The following is a 22014-nucleotide window of genomic DNA, read 5'->3' on the forward strand; positions in this document are numbered from 1 at the left end:
ATTGCCTAAAGAACATAGACGCACCAACGAACTAACATGGCAGACATCGTTGTCAAACTGCATGGACCATGAAGTAAGAACGAAGGAGCCAGGGATTCTAGAACTGAAGAAAAAGCGCTAACTCTGGTACTTCTGTCGTCAAAAAAGTCTTTTCCATTTTTTTGACAATACGAATGCGTGTAGTTCTTATATAAAAGGATATACGCAAATCTTTAACTTTCAGTACGTATGTATCTAAAAAAAAATTTCTTCAATGATACATGAACTGTTATCTCAAATAAATTGTGACAGTCAATTTATGTAAAAATGTATTGAAAAACAAGAACATTTTTCCAGACGTGCATGTATCTACTGGCAGTTCTAAAAGTATTCACCCTCCTACACATGATTCGGCACACAAAGTGATGTGCTATAATTCACCCCATAATAATTCCACACATTTCACAGTACCTATACGAATTTACTATCATGCAGTCTGTAGTCATAAAGTCGTATATACATTATAAATAAGTCATTTGTAATTATTGGAATTAACAACAGACGTAAAATCGAATTTGCTCTAGATTTTTTTTAACAGCTGTTTTGGGTTTACGACAGAGCTGTGAATCTCAATACGTCTCCCCTTTTAGCTTTTGTCTCGCAAGACAATGAAAGTAAAGTTTCTAATTTCTAATTTCTAGCCTCACAAGCACCTGATACTGTGATCTAGTCTTTTCCGAAAACACTAAAACGTATTTAACGTATTTGTAGTATCAGCAATAAGTGATTGACGATTTATCCAAATGTCGTAATGTCTATAGGATAAAAATCTGAATTTCTTACAGCAAATTTTATTGTCGTTTTTTTTTTTTATCCTAACATGCTGTGTAAATTACCTTGGCATCTCAGTCTAACCCTTACGTTTCTCTTCTAAAAAGACTGCAGAAAAAGGTGCAACATTTTCAAAAGAAAATCCACCAGTCACAGATGGTTTCGACAACTGCACTGTAATATTAATGTCCCAAAGGCTTTAGAGCTATTTAGACATGATACATCCTATTGTTCAGAATAAGTTACCTCTAACGATGTTGTTTCGAACTGATGATCCTTGCACTGCGTGCCGTTTAACGCAGATAAGAAGGCAGATTTAAACCGTCTCTGGAAGACTATTCCCACTTAGTCTACATCCTCTATACATCGTTAAACATTTGTCTTTTATTTATTATTTTAACTTTCCAAGACGCAAGAATAGGCGTTCGGTGGATTACAGATATCACACTAGGACTAAAAGCCAAGATAGAACTCACATTGGCGTTAGCCATCTATTATCTGACTAGTTTGCTTAATATTGTATTTATATAACAGAATATATTTGTCCATTTATATCTGTTGCAAGTATTTTAATTTTCGCTGTTTCTCCTCCTAAGCCAGTTCCACATGAATGTTCATTTTAACTAACAAAACTGAAATGAATACCTATATGTATTCCAACTGGAACACCCTACGAAATTATAAATATTAGTAAGTCTATCAGGATACCACAATTCAAAGCTTGCAAAACATCTTTGGTATTAAAACGCTTGTATGGGATTTTTCTTTAGTTGTGGTGAGCTAGAAACACAACTTAGTGTAGATTTATTAATACAAACTGGGTTAGACTTGGGTGGGAATTATTTATACCACGAAGCAAGCCTAAAATTCAACATTCACGATCTAGTGAACGAAATTGGTTTGTGTTTGTTTGTATGGTGTTTTTACGTTGCATGGAACCAGTGGTTATTCAGCAACGGGACCAACGGCTTTACGTGACTTCCGAACCACGCTGAGAGTGAACTTCTATCACCAGAAATACACATCTCCCACTCCTCAATGGAATGGCCGAGAATCAAACCCGCGACCACCGAGGTGGAACGCAAACACCATACCAACCACGCCACTGAGGTCATTGAACGAAATTGGCTTGTTATTCTCATCGCTGTCGGTCTTCCAATTTGCTTGTGATAATACTCATGGTATGGGAATGATAACTGCAAAGTTATTGGAAAGGTTTAATGCTCCAATTCGTGCTAACAGCTATTCGCGGAAATTGTAAAACATTGTATTATGATGTTGTCTAGTAGTGTTCAGTTGCCAAAGGTAAGGCCTTTCAAGTCATTATTATATACATCCCAAGGCAGAGAGATGTATAAATCAAGTGGATTAATACAAAAAAAGATAGTCTCATCCTTAGGAGTTAAAACAGGTGTTCTTACCATTATGTAATTTACCGTACCAAGATGTAATTTTTTTCATATTGTGATAAGTCTGTAAATGGAATGAAGGCTGGATTGTAGAGTTGTCCTGTGAGAATTCGGTGATAATACATTTACTTATGGGATGATTTCTAAGCGAGTGCATGCTAATAGCTCTACAACAGCTGAATTACATGCACTTCACGAAGGTCTGAAAACTGTAGGTTCCCAGAATGCTTTGCTTGCATTGAATTGTAAAGCTCCTTCTAATGCTGATTTGGTATACCAGTGTATGGCTTTATGATAGAACGAAGTTGTATTTATGTTAAATTTCACTGGATGCCTTCTCATTTAGATATATATTTAAATGAAGTTGCCGATATTGTTGGTAGTTTTCGTCAAATTGAAGTATGAGACATCGGAGAGCTGCACGGAAGACTGATAATGCCGGAGGAAAGGATTTACTCTGTTTTTTCCATCTGTCCAACCGCTTTGGTGTTTGCGCATGGTAACACTGCGTCCCGGGCTATAAATATCCTGTTTCGAATACTAACGATGTAATTCGCATACAGTAAATTATAAAAACACTTTTCAGTTGCAAATGTACACCCAGATATCTTTTTATTTACCTAAAACTTATACATAGCGTAACTATCTAAAGCCCAGGGCGCAGTGTTACCAAGCGAAAACACCACAGGCAGATGGCCAGATGGAAAAAAACAGTATAGTCAGTAACAGCAGTTACGGTCTGTGGAAATACCCATATTATGGCAAAAGCTTAATCTGAAACATTTTTAAAACGAGGTTAAGGTCAGGATACACGTATTTATAGGAATATGTTGATGGTAATCAGTTTTCAAGGAAACAATGTAACGAGCCAATCTTTCATAATACTTTGTCATAATGTATTATATTGTACTGAACTTTCAGAATTTTGGGATAGAAGTGCTGATGTAGTTCCAGACCAGGAGTTATTTGCCTGTTAATATGGTTCCAAGAAATAGTAAGTTCCCCAATTTCTATTGGAACATGTAATTTTGGAAGGTGAATGATGCACTTAAAGTGTTTTGAAGGGTACCAGCATACTGACACACCCCATTTGATGTATTTGTAGTGTCAATAAATCTTTTGAAACTGACTCAATGGTATACCATAGATTAGTCTTCAAAAGAGCTGAACTCAACATTGATGTCAATGAAATTGAATGGAATGAAATGGAATATAGAATCAAGGCCAAATCCAAGCACTGGGACCTTGATGATCATTCAGCACTGATAGGGAGATAAAGAGTAAAAGGTTTGAAAGGAATAAAGCAAATGTTAATGAAATGAAATTTATTATAGAATTAGGTCAAAGCTAGGCGCTGGGACCTATGAGGTCATTCAGCACTGAAAGGGACAGAGTAAAAGGTTTTCAAGGTGTAACATGAAGCAAACCTCACCGTTGCATTATGAATAGATTGTTAGGAGAGAGTTGCAAGTATGATAAAGAAAAAGAATATGAAAGGAGGCACAAAAGTTACAATAGTGGTTGCAACTAAAGACCAAAAGAACGCTGCAAAGAACCTTTAAATGCCTACAATGCACTGCGTAGGGTGCACCGATGGCACTAGCCACCCCTCTGGAGTTTATGTCATTACTACTGTGGTATCCAGTCTATAATTCCTTTGCTGGTATATAGTCGACCGGGGTAAGAAATTTGCCAAAATAAAAAGAGATCTCTCCAGTGTTAATTATTTTATTTGGACAGATTTGAATACCTCAGTGTAATACTTAGACATCTTCTACACTCCATGATAACATGACCATAGGTCTTCAGCGAAACACTAAAGAAATATATAGAGAGAATAGGGAAATTTTTTTACCCGAGGTTTGGGGTAAAAAATTTGCACACGCTGGGTAAAAAATTTTCACGCAAAGTTATTGCCCCAAAGTGTAAAAATTTATATCCCATCCTATGGGGAAGAAATTTTACCATTAAGGGGAAAAATTTTTCTTCACCGGACTTGACCATTTGTATGAAACGAAAGCATAAATGCGAGAAAAGAAAACTTTTTATTAAAAAAAAAATTCCTCAATTATTCAGCAATCATAGATCCATAGTCATTCAGCAATCATATATCCGTAACCATATTCATTCATAACCTCTAGTGCTGTGCTGCTACAGTTTTTTCAAGAGGTCGTTTACCTTTACATCATCAAATTTGTAGGAACCATTCTTTAACAAGTCAGGGAAACATGGCCCCATGAAGATGTAATCAGTATCTATGATGTGTTTATCCTCCACTGGTGGCCACTGCCATGTTACCTTTTCTGGAATGGAGGAGAGTGTCTTGCGGCGTAGGAACACCATTTCAACTTCATTCACAGGCGCTTCGTCATCTTCACTGAAAACTTTTGTTACTTTTCCCCAGTCATGTTGCTTCTTTGGTTCAGTATAAACAAGAGCAAAATATTTATTTATAGATTCATCATCAATTTGCACTGATATTGCCACATCTGTCTCTTCAGTGGATTTTCATCTTTGTAACTCAGCCTCTTCAGTAGTCTCATCTACATGTTCATCGCCACTCTCTGGCGAGATCCTGTCGAAGCTCTCATCCAGAGATGAACCACGTGAGTCTTTTGAACAATAGCTTCCACTTGATATACTTGATGAATCAGCAGCAGCAGCATTTTTTCTTCCACTTTTCTGAGTCTTTTTTCCCTGCTGTTGCTGCTTCTTTAGTTCTCAGTTTCTCTAGTTCTCTGCCCTCTGCTTTTTCTTAGTTTCTTTTTCCTTCTATGCCTTCTCTCTTTCCTCAATGCTGCTTATGACTTCCTCGTGTGTTAGAACTGTGGCTCCTTTCCTTAACACTCTGCGAGCACCAGGTTTCTTGGCCTGATGGGGATGTTGTCGGTCAGATATGATTTGTTCCATGGACTTCTTGGTATGTACAGCCTTGCCAATTGCCTCTGCAAGTTCTTGAAGACTGTGAAAGTACTGGCAGCATGACTGACTATGCTAACACACTTTTGGAATACTATCAGATGGAACTGTGTAACCAGGCTTTCCAGATGAACAAGGGGAGGGATCTGTTACAGGGGCAAAGGTGTACTTGTTTTCCCGAGCGTTGTACTATTTTCTGGCTTTGAAGTACCAAGCATGATGGCATTCCCTGTGTCCTCTTCTTGAGTGGGCGGTACAATAGGAATGCTTTCCTCAGTCTCAGGTCTACCAGCAAGGATCCACCGATTGTATGCTTCCAACTTTGACTTGCTGAGCCTTGATACATCAAATTTTTGTCTATCAACTGGAAAGACTCCAGTAGAAGAGAAGCTTTTGCGTACGGTCTCCTCAGACAAACCTTTGCCCCACACAGAAGTGAGGAGTTGAACAAACTTCTGTTTAGAGACTGGTTCTCGTGATGTATGCTCATATGATGTGAGTGCCTGGTCATAATAGTTCTTCGGAGGTGCAAAACACACTTTGTCTAATGGCTGTAGCACATCAGTGCAGTGAGGAGGCAGGAGAACAATACTGATCTGCTCATATCTTGCCAGCTTCACAGTTTCAAGAGTTGTGTGACTCACATGACCATCAAGAATCAGTAGAATTGGCCTTTTTTCCTTTGTCAATTCAACAAATTTGACAAAGAATTCATGGAATACTTTGGCAGTCATCCACCCATTGTCACTTACCCAATAAATTGTTTGATTTGGAGTTGTTCGTGAATCCCCGATCCACTGCTGCATCAGCCATTTTCCTTTAAACACAATGCAGGGAGGCAGAGCAGAGCCATCAGCACAGATGGCTGCCAGTACAGTTATATTTTGTCTTCCACTGCTGGCAGTCACTCTTATTGTTTGCTGTCCAATAACCCCAAGTGTGTGTGTCTTTGATGAATGAGGGGAAACGTCGTCTCGTCTAGATTGCAGATGTGGCCAGGTTTGTCCTGTAGCTGTAGGTCCTGTACCTCTCTCTCAATTACAACATAAAAACTGTTAATGATGAAAGATCACTTGTCCTTTCCTTTCTGTCCACCTGCATGGATATACCCTTTTTCAGTCGAAGCTTATGGCGTTTCATGAATCCACGGGCCCATTTAGTTCCTGGGCAATTTTCTTTGAACTGGTTAAGAACACCATTTTCCTTGATGTACTCTGCCACAAGGCTACGCATTTCAGCAAGACTATCAATACATTACAACTGTCAGTAATGCAAAATTTTTCCCCAAATTTTGGGGTAAAAAATTTGCCGACTGGGTAAAAATTTGGCAGTAAATGTTTTGCCCCAATGAGGTGGGGAATTTCTTTGCCCCCCCATAACCCCAAGAGGAGGAGGTGGTGGGGCTTCCTACTCAATATGAGGACCCACCTACCCTTTACAAGCAATATTATTACCCAAACTTCCAACTTTTGAGTTTCGGGGTAAAAGGGGCACCCTTAGTTCTCTGAAGATAATGGAAAATTTTTTACCCCGTATTTTATGAGATGCAAAAGAAACTGTATAACATATGAACTAACAATAACAGAAATTTGTATCACAACACAATGATTCCCCAATGCGAGACCTATCTGCTGCGAGTCACATGTTGCAAAATAATCATATGGAACGGAGTTATGCATTGTAAAAGTTTTTACCCCTCTTTCTTTGTCAAAATTCTTCCCCCGGTCGACTATATTGCCTGTACTTTCATTCCATAAATCTGGACCCTGCCAGCTCAGTTGCCATCAAAGTAGGTCTTAGGACAAACTAATGTTGCCCCAGTGACTTTCTATTCTCTCGGAGTTAGGGGGATTTCAACATATAGAACCTACTAAATTGTCTTGACAGTTTAATGTCTCATTAACTTGCCATATGACTATTCTTCCGAAGTATTTCAAACCTTCTTTATAAACTTTGCTGACAATTTTAATGCACTCATTTGATTCCAACACCTTAAATAGCCTGCCTGCTGCTTTAATAATTAGGATTCATCTCATGCAAAAGCTTACCAAATATTTTAGAAATTTCGACCTTCAGACGGATCAGACGTGTCATCTTTCCAGATAGTGTGAATTCATCCGTTTGTGCATACACTCAATTATTTTCACCTTCTCTAGATAACTTTGCTGTCTAAATTTAGTTCAACAACTGCAATAACAGGTAAATTTGGGAATACTCAGTATAATAAAGTACTATGTTACACACTTCATTCTGTTTATGCATATACCTTTGGCCTATTACACCATGCCTAAGATCACAATTTTATCAAAGCAAGGACAACTGGCAATACCCAACGACTACTGCTGAGAAACTAAATATATCCCTAACTTTCAACACCTTAAGTTTTTTATTAGCATGGATGATTATCCCATAATACAAACTAATTTATCATTGTGGCCTATAGCTAGTATTCCCAATTCTAGAAGAGCTTATTTGCTTCCATATAAAATTAGCAATACTATATAAATTTAGTTTTTAAACCATCTTACTTACTGCAAGCTTTCAGTAATGAACACAGAAAAGTAGGGATTGCAAATGTCAACCCCCTACTATTTGTGTTAAAAACTTTTAAAATTTTTTTAACTTGTCCCAAATTACCCAAGTTGTCAAAAAACTATACTCGCAGCAAATTTAACCAATAGTATCCTTATTCATACTATTGAATGTAGAGTAACAGATTTGTGACTAGGAAAATCTCACTTCTTAAATCATAGTTGAAATTGATCAATTGGAGAATATGAAACACTCCTTCAGCTACACTGAAATGTGCGAAGTCATATCGTAATTTTTATTCCCCCTGTAGTGCTGAACGGCATATTATCACAGCACACCATTACAAATAATCTTTAAAAATTTTTTGTTTTTTGTGCAGTGCAATACAGGAGAAAACTTACACTGGATGCAGTGCAGCACTTACCAAGGACTATCTTCATCACATCTGTGGAACAAGATTAGTTTAAGATCTTTATGATCAAACATGCTTACTTCTGCAAGCCCACGACCATCAGTTTCCAAACTAGTTTCTTGAAAGTTGTGCATTTATCATACTTTACAATTGAAGACCACAAAATACTCTGGATGAATGTTATAAAGGGTAACAACACTCTCCTTGGCGATCTATTTTTAATTCAAAAATTTACAAACACTTTACAAGGTAAAATAGTTACATCCTTAAATCTGCAGACGACCACAGCCTGGGGTAACTGATCTTGAAATTCCAGAGTAAACTTTCATCAAGAGAAACATATCAAAACAATATATACTACATTAATTCTACCCATGGTATCTCCACGACCAGTTACCTTTTTACCTAAATGCGTAATATTGGCCAAGAAAAACATTTCAAGTGTTATTTACAGAGGTGAACTTTGTAGAGCTTTAAATTTTTAACCATTAAAAAGCGTTACTAAATAGCTGCATAGTAATTACAAGTCTACGCAGCATTAGTATTACTATCTTTTCAACTGGAATGTCTTCAATATACTTATTCATAATTCATAATTTATCAACAATTTTAGAACTTCCCAGATAACTTCAAACTCCCAATTCTTAACATTCTCCTTACCCGCAATTTTTCTCACCATTTACCAGCACAGTCACTTTGTCCCCTTGCTAGTAATAACTTAAAATACTTCTCAATGAACACAATAAGAACACTTAAAACTTTCATCAATAATTAAGATAACTCTCCTTCCCCTCCTGAACATAAAATCAGAATTGGGAATCTCTCTCTCCCACTTTGTATTAAGCCAGTAAGTTTCCCTATTAGTTAAATTAATCTGCTCCCTAATATTTATTAATTTTAATGTAATTTAATTCTGCAATTAAAAATTTAAATTTAACAAATCCCTAAAAATTACTTACTGAACTGAACAGAAGAGCCTCCTGAAGAAATTATGTAAAAATCCTAGTTTCAAAGTAGGAAAATTGGCACGGAGCAAAATAGCTTCCTGTCAGATCTAACAGCTAGACTTCAGTCACTTGAAGTCTTTAATCTACCCCTACATAGATTAGAATTTGGTTTCCCTTTGTAAACTATTCGGGACCAAACCAGCAAATAACCTAAATATTAAATCCAGAAGGGAGACCAGAATACTAATTCTGTTGACATAACCACAACCTGAGCTTTCATTTCAAATAAACAGGAATGAACTTCAACTGCTAGATAACAATATACCCACGAGTAAATTTTCTACTGCTGTAGTTCGCAAATATACCCAATGAGTAACTATTTAGCTCCTAATACTTTTATCACAGATTAAAAAATAAAATTAACCAATTTACTTTCCTCTCAATCACTGACACTAACTTAAACAGACTGGTATGCAGCACTACGCCGACGACGTCCAACCAAATATGCAATGAGTACTATTACTACAAGAGCTGCCAATGCGCATCCAACTGCAATAGGTACTACATCCGAGATCTCATCTGCTGAGCAGTGAACAGCTGAAATGAAAAACAAAGATTTAGTTAGGGTACAAAGACATCCAAAAAGCTAATTCACAGCTGTTAAAACAGCTATGCTGCTAATACTTTTTAAGAACTAAATGACTTGTGCATAGACTGAAAATCTGGCACCAGAGAATATTATTCATGTGGTTATTAATAGGGAATAGTTTCTCCAGACCTCTGAGATACTACATACACTTATTGTCTTGTGAGCCAAGAGAAAATAGGTAGAAAATAGGTAAAACTGAATTTATGTAGCTTCCTTCTACAATGTTTACAATATTATAGTTACCAAATCTGTAGGAAAATTAAGAACTTCACATAAAATCAGAAATATGCAGCTAGATGCAAGAATATATAAGCAAGCCAGAAATAGTCTGTACCAGGCACGGTAACTGAAAATACTCAGCAAGGTCCGAGATTAGCCATGCAGACAACCATGAAAAATTATCGAAAACTTCAGTGTCTATTAGAGGTAAATTTAGATGACTAAACAGTTCTTCGAGAGACTGATACGTGTTTTGAGATGACAAACCACTGAGGAGAACTGTTAAAAGTATTAATAAAATACTTTCATTAAAATTTTTTGTACAATAGAAAGTAGAAGGAACCAAGTGGCAAACTTGTGCACTATATTTTAGCATTTAAGGATATATTCAGTCATTTGAGGACAAACTATTGAGAAACTTCACAGTACCAATAAATATTTATTACAGTATGAGTAGAAGGAACAACCGCGAGGCAAATTAGTGCACTATGTTCTAGAGTATACCCAATTTCCTACATAAGTCAGGCCATTTAGCACCATAAAATCCTAGTTTCATCGTCCTCAGGACTTACGATGGAAGAGATCCTCCAAAGCCGAATGGAAAGGAGTACTTTCAAAATATGAAAACTGACAAAACTATACCTCTGAACACTTTCAAAATCTTCAGAATGCCTTAGGGGTGTATGCTAAAAATTTTAAGCTCATTAGCCTCACCCTCAATAGATCAATCCAGGTTACTTTACCTCAAGACCAGCTTATTAAAACAGATTTAACTTTCAACATTACCTCACTGTCTGTGAGGTAAGTAAATAAGTTTGGTGTAGGAAGATGGCACTGGTTTAATAACCAAAACAGCAGCCACTACCTTGGACCACCGGTGAAATTAGTTTTAACATTGGGCCTTGGCCCTTTTGGCGACAATTTAAAAATTTTAAAATTTCTCGGATATTTGAGTGACAGCATGCTATATTTAAACAAACTCATCTCTGCCATTGACTAGAAAAAAATTAAAATTTAGTAAAGATTCATGGACATTAACGCACTAAATGAAACTGTACACAACTAGTAACAGCAGCAAATTAACCTTCAAAATAAGAAGAGCAGGTTAAAAATCCTAAACTAAACCTTGCAGTTGGGCAATCAACAATACCAGTCATCACTTATTCTCCCCCATATATATTTCTCAAGGGTTTTAAGGCCAGAAATTCCATTTACAGGGTCAAGATGCTAAAACTGAATATCTACTCTGGTCATGTGGAAATTTCATCCAACTTGGAAGCCAGCAATCTCACTCTAGGGGAAAATTTCCTACCTACGTAGACTAACACTGGTCTTATTCTAATGGCCTGTCCACATTAGTGGGCATGCCTGTCAGGCATTTGCAGCCGTTTATATATGCTTTTCTAAACCAGTGTTCTAGCTCCATACTGTCAGTCAGTAGTGGAACTATTATGGGAATAGGTTCGCCTGTCTGGCAGTGCCCGTAGTGGAACTATTATGGGAACAGGTTCGCCTGTCTGGCAGTGCCCGCTACTGTGGCCAGGGAGAAGTACTTCAGAACTATCAACTCTACTTACTCTGGTTAAGAAATTTAAAATTTCTACATATAAATATATATTTAGAAGTCTAACAACCTCCTGTTAGAAAACTTAAATGTAACAGACTTCAAGGCGCACACCTTCCCAAGTACACAGCCACTTTCCCTAAATATTTTTCTTCTGGTTCTCTTCCTGCCAAAATTTTTATTCCCAAAGATATTTAGTAATAAAATCTTTCCAAATTCACCTCTAACACATCTGCTGCAAGTTCTTATTTAGCAGTTGGAACCAATTAATTTACAAAAGTTCGCAGGGGTATCATTGTCGGCATTTGCTTCAACTTCAAAACAGTTGACCCTGCCAATGTCATCAGTATCGTTACGACCAGGCAATACTGAAAGCAGTTTCCAACCACCTCTGAATAGGATCAAAAACTGTCCCAAAATCAAAATAATGACAAGTACTTTATGTGGTAAATACCATATAATAAATTACTCAAAACCCCACAAGGCCCAGTATTCTTTAATTTGAAGCCTTTTAACCTCCTTTAACCCAAATTTAAAAGCCAGTGTGACATTTTTGACCTACTTGCATACATATATGGATAAAATTTTCAATGAACAGCATCCAACTTGAATAGTTACGTCGAGTTGAGTAAACTTACATGAAACGAAGTCAGGTTCATAGGGGACCATGTTGAAAGCCTGAATGTGAATACCCTCCAGTTTTGAGGAAACACGTTGAGTGTAGGGTGCATCGCCAATCGTTGCAGTGATGTTAACGGCACTCAAGGAAGAATGACAGTTGAAGCTATGATTCACGGGAACACTCAAGGGACTAAAGCCGTAATCAACCACCAAAGATAGTGTCTTTCCTGCAAGGGCAAGAAAAATTTAAAAACTTAATAGTCGAAGCTGGGATTCATATGAACAGCCTAGGAAAAAAAAAAAGCTGTCAGTTGCTTTAAAGTATCGCCAAAGATACTTACCTGGAGGAGGGCAAAAAAATTTACTTCCACAACCCTCAAAATATACAAAATTTGCCAAAGATACTTACCTGGAGGAGGGCAAAAAAATTTACTTCCACAACCCTCAAAATATACAAAATTCACATTTAAAACTAAACATTAAAACTTAAATTTTTCTTACCGGCATCTGTTCCATTAGCAAAGGTCACAGGATCCATGAACAAATTTGCAACAAAGCTTGAAACAGACCAGGAGTCACCCTTTATGCCAAATTCTACTTTCACACTGGAAGACTGCCCAGCAGAACCCCAGGTAACGTCAATTTCCTCCTGGCCATCTGTACCATTACAGGTGCCAGTGATTACAGAGTCAGCTTTAGGATGCTTTGGTAGTACTACTGTTGCAGTCTTCGTCTCCTGTGGAGAAAATTAAATAATTATCTGAAAACATTAAGACATTAAGAAACCTAACAAATTCTGGAAAACATTCAAAAGCTTGACAAGACTAATATAAAACTAACATCACAGCAAGACTAAATTTATCATGCAAAACAAAACTGAGTTAATGAAGGAAAGGTCAACATAATACCTTAGGCATACTATAGGCAAGGCACAGCCGAAACATTTCTTAATCTCTCAAAGACCCAAATCAAAAATTTCAACATTCCTTCAAATAGATACCAATTAATTATACCATAGCCAATCAAACTACTGGTAACATGATGCAAAAGACTTCCAAACAGGAATCCTCCACTACAGCTTTTACCAAACAGGCATCATACACTACAACTTTTACCCAAGAGGAAAAAAAAAAAAAAACTAACAGACTTAGAAAACTTACTAAACTACTGCACCTCTTTCCTTTAATTAATAACACCTAAACCAATTCTACAACCTCTTAACCAATCCTCTAGAGAAATCCTCGCATCTACCATTCAACAAACTATATTAAGTAAAATTTACTCATGCACTTACATTTAACTGAAAATTCTGAAAACTAACTTTTTATGGATAAGGAAAATCTGGCTACACAGCAAAACATGCAGCATTTTCCGCCATGTAATACTAAATAGTGGAAAAAAGTTTGAGGTTCGATACAAAGATCGAAGAAGGCAGAACAAAGTAAAGGGTAAAGAGTGGGTGCAGCTAATAGGAACACTGCAAACCATCTTCAGTAATGAATACAGAGCAACTACAAAAAGTGGCACGGACATCACTTAACCATACAGGGAGCATCATCACTAGCCATTACTAACGCAGGCATTATAAAATTAAATTATCTAGTGCTCTTCCTGCATGATTACTAGCCATGGCATACATAGGAAATTAAAATCATGAAATGTCCACCCTGATCCTTAAACCATTAAATATATCTGCATATCTATACGTAGTAGCTCCAAGTACTAAGCAAAAATTTTTTTATCTAGAGACCTAAATAAGACTTCCCCTAACCACATCTTTAACCTATCATCTGAACAGTACACTATACAGTCATACTAAAAAACAAATACTAAATTAACGAAAAGTTTTAAACTTCATATCTCACAATTGAGCTTTTTAAGCATAGCCAATATTTCTACCTTTGACTGTGACAAACAAGCAACAGTTCAATCATACCAAGAAACTAATAATTTGAGGTAAAATTCCAAGTCTCCCAACTGCTGTATAAAAGTGAATGTCAATAAACAGTGAATACATGACAGCAAGAAAAATACAGAGGTAAAAGGTATGCACTTTCAACTTACATTATTAACAGTTGTATAATTCACAAAGAAGGTGACAGCCCCTTCAATCATGATGCATGTCACATTGTTTTCTGTAATATTGTAATTGTAGTTGGGTTCGGGTGCAGGTGTGGTAACAGGGGCAGGTGCAGTGGTAGTGTCTGGAACAGGAGCTGCAGTTGTGGTTTCAGGCTCTGGTGTAACTGTGGTTTCTGGAGCAGTGGTAGTTTCTGGCTCTGGTGGAACAGTTGTCGTTGCAGGTGGTTCTGTTGGCGCTTCTGTTGTGGGAGGTACTGTTGTTGGGGCTAAGGTGGTGTCCGGTTCCAAGGTAGTGTCCTCTTGGCCAATGACTGACCCTGAAAATTAACCAGTGTTAAAATCCAGTGTGTGTGCAGTACATTATAGAATTTTTATATATCAAAACTTAAGGGCAATCATGTACAGTTCTACAATATACCATTTAATTTGTCCATTAGTCAGATATCCTAAAAACTTAATACTACATATGCAGCAACTTCTGTTCAAAACCTAAAATCCACTCTACATTCTCATCAAATGCAATGAAAGTTCAAATTCCAAAGAAAAAAACTTAAGATCTATATTACTATCCCGCGGCAGCCTAGACTATGGAAACTGCGGGTTTTTCTATGTAGTTTAACATCCTGAAAAGAATTTTAATTAATATTTACTGGAAGACTAATTAACCCCCAGGGGTTCGTACTAAACAAATTAATTTTGACGCCCCAATTCTTGGTGGCTTTTGTATTCGCGGGGGCGAACGATGCAGAATGCTTATATAGAAATACAGAAAAACACTTTTCTTGGATGCTATGCCATCCATTCAATCTATAACAAGACAAGTGCCCAGACATCTTAAAGGATAGTGAAAACTACAAAATCAATGGTCAAATGCCACTTTTAATTATACGCCACCAACCAAACCGCACAGTAATTTCAGCCACTTCATAAACTAAGATGTGCCACATTTAGAGTACTTTTTTTTCATTACAATAATCCTTCATAAGCTTTGGTTTACTGCAAAATGCTCTGCAAATTTTTTTCTTAATGTCTACTAAGCTTTAACACTACACATCCAATGTAAATATTTAATACTGAACACCATAGTACTGTAAAAGCTCTTACTAATCTAAAGAATCTCATCTCAAAAGGGCCATTGGGCATTTAGCAAGATTAAAATTCTAAGTGTCAAATTAAATAACAGACCAAAAATTTAAGCTATAGCAAAATTAATTCCCAACTATTCAGTATAAAACTAATAACTTCACAGTATCGTACATTTGTAACCACAAAAAAACATGAACTGAATTAAATCCTGTGGATGGTTAGTAACTTCAAAAGTACAAGCAATGTACATACAGCAAATTATATTAAGTGACCCTTAACAAGGTCTTTTATTCTGACCTTTTGTGGAACTGTTGCTCAAAAGGATAAAATAGTAAAATCTTATGTAGCCTAATTGTTTACAACAACTATACAAACCCAAGGCAACTACAATCTGTGGCTAGGTCAGAATTAATTACCTTTTCTGGTCATTAAATTAAACCCTGCACTGCTTTGGGTATAGAAAATCTCATTACAATAACAGTAAAGTCATCACCACCACATCACTTTCGAACTCTGGGCAATATTCCACTAACAGTACACCTTCAAAATTCGACAACATTCAACAAACAGTACATTAAGAGCCTTCAAACACATTCAGGCAAATTTAATTGAAAAATTCTAGGGACTACGTAGCTCCCAAAAGTAAAAACTTAAGTCTCACAGTAATACATGGGCAAAGACTATGTAGTAGTATATACCTTACATGGTTAAGACACTTGCAAAATCCTGCCTAGTTAAAAGTACTAACCTTGCACACAATGCAACCTGTGTATGCTACACCTAAGGGAAGACTGTACTGACAAATTGGTACACATCAAAGAATGGGCCAAAGTGCTCTGCCTATCATAGGCTCAAACTATCGAAGGCATATCATTCAATGAAAAGATCTTTGTAGATTTTAAAATCATATGCTCAACCCCATTTTCCACACAGAAAATTTAACTATTAACCCATTTTTATGAAGCAGTCATTCAAGAAGTTTCCCAAATTATGTCAGGTGCAATTTAGAGTATATATAAAAATGAAAGTTTAAATATCAAACTACTGACTCCAGCAAGACCAAATGGAAGGGCTATCAAACAACATTGCCAAACATTGACAAGGAGTTTGATATTTAAAATATGCAATAAGAGTGAATTTCAATATTTTAAAACCTATCTGAAAAAAGCTAAACCATGACTAATCACAATTTTCAACTTTATCCTACTATCAAAAACTTAAATCTCTTAAGTCTCTCAAACCATTATTTACCGAAACCTCAAATACAGTGACTACTATGTGTAAGAAATAAAACTGCATGCTACCAAGAACTACCACAATCTCTATCCACACCAAATTCCAATACTGTAGTTACATCACTGACAAGCCGAGATGCTATTGGAAGTCCAATTTTTTAACCACCAATTTAACTTAAAACACAATGGTCTAAGTTTTCTCAAAACGCCTACACCTACTGCAAAAGACAGTTAAAGTACACAATCAAAATTTAAGATAAAAAAAAGTCTGGGGATACCCTGCAGATCTAGGGACTGAAAAATTAAGACCTAGTATACTAGGTGAAACTGAAGATCTATGTATTTTATTTAATATTTGCCACAACTCTTAAGACTCAAGATGTAGTCCAAGTTTAATTACCCCCATCGTGTTACTTAAGGAGCAGGCTACACAATAGTGTGTAAGCTTCAAATAAAAGCAAACTCCAATATTTATGCAAGCAAATTTTCTTCAAAAATTCTTCAATATTTCATTAATGAAATGCCACTATATAATTAGCAAACTTATGGTAGTTTTTCCAACAGTAATACAGCAAGTTACCACTATATACCATAAGTCCACTAAGAAGCAGACAAAACCTAAACTACATTTATTGCTACAAGGACACTCCTCTGTCTACTATTATGAGAAAAAGACAGACTTCCGATATCTATATCTAAATGTCAAGCTATCCAATCAACTAACCTTCCACACAAATTCCAGATAAAGTATTGAAAGCCAACAAAAAACTGAATCTGCTACCTACACTTGTGGATGCACAGCAAACATTCTCAAAAATAGTGATTATAATAGCCATGTACCACACACTGACCTGGGAAAAGCTAATGGCTATTCATAAAATCAAAGCCAATTTAATTATAAAAACTGACCTCTAAACTTGCTCTATCATACTTGTCAACCAAAGCCCTTCTAGAACTAGGAAACAAATTTGAGATTCATGACTGCCATTACACTTAGTATTAATGTCACTAGGTATTAATGTATACTATGTACTAGTCAAAACAAATATATAAAATACATTCAATGCATGATACAATACATTCAAAGCATGAAACCAGAAAAACAGGTTCCTTCAAGATATACAATCAAATAGAGAACAACTATCAAATTGAGAAAAACAAACTGCTTCACTCCTTAACAACATACAACAACCATTTTAGTAGTTAAATAAACATTATCAGAACATTCAAAGGCTTTCGTGGAAACCGTTCAGTAATCTTTACGCTTCACTAGTCCCCCCTAGCCAGAGCTAGGGTTAAAATTCCAGACTTCAAGCTTTAAAGCAAATACAGTATACAAAATCCCTAAATCTAGCTTAACTGCATAGCACTGGAAATTCTGTGGTTAATCTTTCTGGGCACATTAGCTTACCAAACATGCCGCTATAACTGGTTCACTTAAGGTAGATTCTTGAATGAGCCCTGTGCTTACAAGACATTTGTTTGGCGGCCGCTGATTGGCTGGTACCGGGAGGTAGGCAGCTCCCAGCTAATCAGCGGCCGCCAAACAAACTTCTCGCAGGCATAGGGCTCACCCAGGAATCTACCGTAAGTGAACCTGCTATAGTTTTCTTAAGTACACTAATAAAATAAAGAATTTAAATCCTTAACTTCATCTTATACTATATAAAAAGTGCAATTAAGCATTAGGGATTCACTGTGCTTTTGGTAAATCTATACCCAAACAATGGGAGAGAAACTACATTAAAACTAAATCTGACAAGTTATACTATGCCAAAGTAGGCCAGCCATACTAAGACTTGTAACGGACTGAAATTAAAAAAAGAACTAAACATGACAAGTACATACTCTACATAACAGCGATGCCTTTATAAATTTCAACCCCTCAAGGAACAACTACACAAATTTTATATATTGCACAAAATACTAAAACCAACATCCAACCCCCCCCCCCCCTAAACAGGAAAAACATTAAGAAAATTCTGAAAATCGAAACTTCCAAAAACCTATCCATTAGAACCAACAAATTCAGGATAATCAATTTACAACATACTAACTCCCATTACATATAGTACAGCAGGGTATCACGACAACCAATAGGCATAAAATTGTTCGTGGTTAATTTTGTGAAACTACATTTTATCAAACACATCCTAGCCTAACAGCCTGTCATTGCAATTACTAATTAGCCTAACACCCTGTCATTGAAATTGATATCAAATCTGTGTTTGCCCATATTCGAGGAGAACTGAACGGAATAATTAGGCTAGGCTAAAGCCAAGCACTAGGACCTAAGGTCATTCAGCACCATACGGTAAATAGAAAAGTTCTAAAGGTGTAACGAAAGGGGGGGGGGGACCCTAACAGTTGCACTTAATTTTTAGGGAGGGGGAAACTACAATGGAACAATGTATGAATGGAGGTACTGGAAAGCTAACGAAAAGGGGTAGCAAGTAGGGGTCGGCAGGCCACAGCAAAGAACCCGGAGTCAAGCCCGCGATGAGCCGCACGAGATACATTAACGGTATCCACCAGCCATCCATGGTATCTAAGAAATCCTAACACGTTTCCTATTTCCCGCTTGTGCTCATGTCTTCACATGTGAAATTAAGATTAAAACAGTTCCTGTTTGTGTTCGTGTCTTTAATCGTTCAGTAATTTACGCTGTAGGATAAGGTAATTTCGACGTACGTAGGTCAGGCATATAAGGTACTCAAAAAATTTGTTAAAACTACTGCAAAATCAGAGCTAGCCCAGATATAATTAACATATGCCGTAATGGCCGAAACTAACTAACGTTACGGTAAAAAAACTAGCATTCACATAAAATTTTACTAACAATCTACGGCGAAAAAAAAAAAAAATCCGATTTTCCCTATTTTCCGTGGCGACAATACCCAAACAGTCTAGAAACTTTCTTGGCCTGGCTCCAGCTTTCGTCTCTTAGGACTTAAGAGTTCATCTGCGTGCTGTGATTATATTTAGCTCCCAAAATAAAAAATTAAAACCACAAAACTCGAAAAACCTTCTCTAGTCACAATATGACAATATTACAGGTGGCCGTAAAGCTTTCGTCCGCATCGCCAATACGTTAAAACGCATAATGGTATTTTCGGGGCGACCCTGTCAACGCTAAGTTACATAAACCATCTGGATTGTACTAAATTGACACACGCACCCGGATCCGGTTGCCGGGGGGCGTGAACCAAGCCCGACTATTCCCTTCTCCGCCGAGATCACATGACAATCACATCACGTCGCCTAAACGAGAAGAGAAAACTTCCAAACAAACGCCATAAGGCACTAAAACAGCTGATGATACCTGCTGGACTCAGTCGTTCATTTCAGGCACTTTCATAACATTTCCTTTACGCACCGGTACTTAAAAACCACAATCATACGCCGTGGAACACCATACTCACCACACGCGAATAGAAGCGCAAAAGCGAAGGCGAATAATTTAGCCATGTTGTTAGTAAGTCCACCACGTACACACTACTCACAAGTCTCACTCGACACCAAATGACGACAACTACGCCGCCAGAGCCGTCACTCCGTGGCTGTTCCCATGGCGCGACTTCCTCCCTCTGCGCTTTTGTTTCAGCTGCCAATAATCAAACAATTTATGACGAATTCTGACCCAAAACGCTGCATTAACAATACAATTGTCAAAATTAACCCACCAGAATTGTCAATAAGAAAAATTAGATACTTATATATGGGCTTTCGTGGATGCAGACGTCATGATTTCCCGAAAGAACAGCCACCGAGGTCAGCTGATTCGAAGAGCCCGCGCAAAACTACCGGACGTTATAAATGCTTATTAAATACCACCGACAGGTTTTAAAACGGGAATTTCCCGCATATATATTGTTTTTTTAAAATAAATCTGTCAACTCTTTTATATGTCGCTATATATATATATATATATATATATATATATATATATATATATATATATATCTGGTGTTCGGATGCAAAGCGGTGAAATGTTTACTAGTACGAAGAGAAGATAGGTTTTTTTTTATGACAATCAACTGCCAATTTGTTCTAATTAAAGCTATGCTTCCAGAATAACTTGGTATACGTTTCGCTTCGCCATGATCTCTACAGGAGGCCCAATTCGAAAGTAAACACCTGAGGGGGAAATGAAAGGAACAAAATGTATATGTTTTCATTCCTTCAAAAATGCAGTTGGTGCAGCTGTGTCACTTCCATGACACTCCGCCCACGCAAAACAGCCCCTGTACCCATCCATGACTGTACTCAACACACTTTCTCGAAAATATTGCTTTCCCAGAATCTTTGAAGAATTCCACTGATATTCGGGACTACGGCCGGTGAAAACTAAGAACAAAGGTCTAATTCCAAGGAAACAGTCTCTCTCTCTCTCTCTCTCTCTCTCTCTCTCTCTCTCTCTCTCTCTCTCTCTCTCTCTCTCAGGTACAGGGAAGCTTTTGGAAGTACCAATGAACTTGGCTGAAAAAATAAAAGAAAATATATTTTTTAAAAATCACATAATTTGGAAATTAACTGTCGATCATAACGACCCATTTTCGAAGGTCAAATTGTGGGTTACCCGGTGCTTTCCATTTTCATCGATAACCTTTTCGTTCATTTTCCCGTTGTAGAAACAGCTGTTATCCAGCCACCTTACCTGCGATAATTATGTTCCTGTGGCGATAGCCTTAGTGGTTTCCATATTACATTATATAAGTATATATTCATTCTTGAATTTGATGGATGAGTTAAGCACCTCTCTCCTGATTTTATTTGCGTTATTTGTTTCCCCTGGTTGGGATTAGTTACATCCATATATATATATATATATATATACATATATATATATATATATATATATATATATATGTGTGTGTGTGTGTGTGTGTGTGTGGTGTGTCTGTGTGTTGTGTACACGGAATAGATTTGTATTTAGATACATGACCTAATTATGATTTTAAGTCAACGCCTCCACCTCCGGTACTTCCTAAAATTTGGAACAAGTCCTGGCGGTCTAGTACATATTTCATATGATGGGCTTGTTCTTCATTGAAAGAGAGAGAGAGAGAGAGGAAGCCTCGCCCTTGCTTTGAAAGGTCACGTGATGATGACGTCATAATGAGTAATCCTATGCCCTCACGGCAGAGAACTGTGACGTCATTACTCCGACTAAAGACACGAAGGCGGTAATAAACTTTAAATGATTAGGTACCAGAACTACTATTAATAACAAACAGCTTGTTACGAAGACAGTAAAGCTACAGTTTAAGCTAAAGCACAGCCCATCTCTGAACTCAGTGTGCAGGCAAGCATCAAATCGACAAGTTTGTGAAAGTATTTCCTTAAGGCTCCGTTTTACTCTAAGCCAGTTATATGAAAACAGGAAAGCATTATTCGCATTGAAATTTTAATGGAGAAATATTATTATTAATACCTGTTACTTCTTTTATTTTCTTATATTCAAGCAACTGGTAGATTTGTAGATTGGTGGCTTTCTAGGCTTGTTCAATAAGAATTCGAACATAATAA

At 36.9% G+C, this 22014-nt stretch overlaps 1 protein-coding gene across 1 annotated transcript; it reads right to left on the bottom strand.

Annotated features, from left to right (window-relative positions):
* Positions 1-8553: 8553 nt before the first annotated feature.
* On the bottom strand, positions 8554-20063 carry LOC135224297 (lysosome-associated membrane glycoprotein 1-like). The gene is made up of 5 exons (XM_064263150.1): positions 19908-20063; positions 14147-14481; positions 12584-12818; positions 12100-12309; positions 8554-9626 (listed from the first exon to the last, which is right to left on the bottom strand). The coding sequence occupies exons 1-5, from the start codon at positions 19951-19953 to the stop codon at positions 9487-9489; spliced, it is 966 nt and encodes a 321-aa protein (XP_064119220.1). The 5' UTR covers positions 19954-20063; the 3' UTR covers positions 8554-9486.
* Positions 20064-22014: the final 1951 nt, after the last annotated feature.

The sequence above is a fragment of the Macrobrachium nipponense genome, chromosome 12 (assembly GCF_015104395.2).
Source record: "Macrobrachium nipponense isolate FS-2020 chromosome 12, ASM1510439v2, whole genome shotgun sequence".
Lineage (NCBI taxonomy): Eukaryota > Metazoa > Arthropoda > Malacostraca > Decapoda > Palaemonidae > Macrobrachium > Macrobrachium nipponense.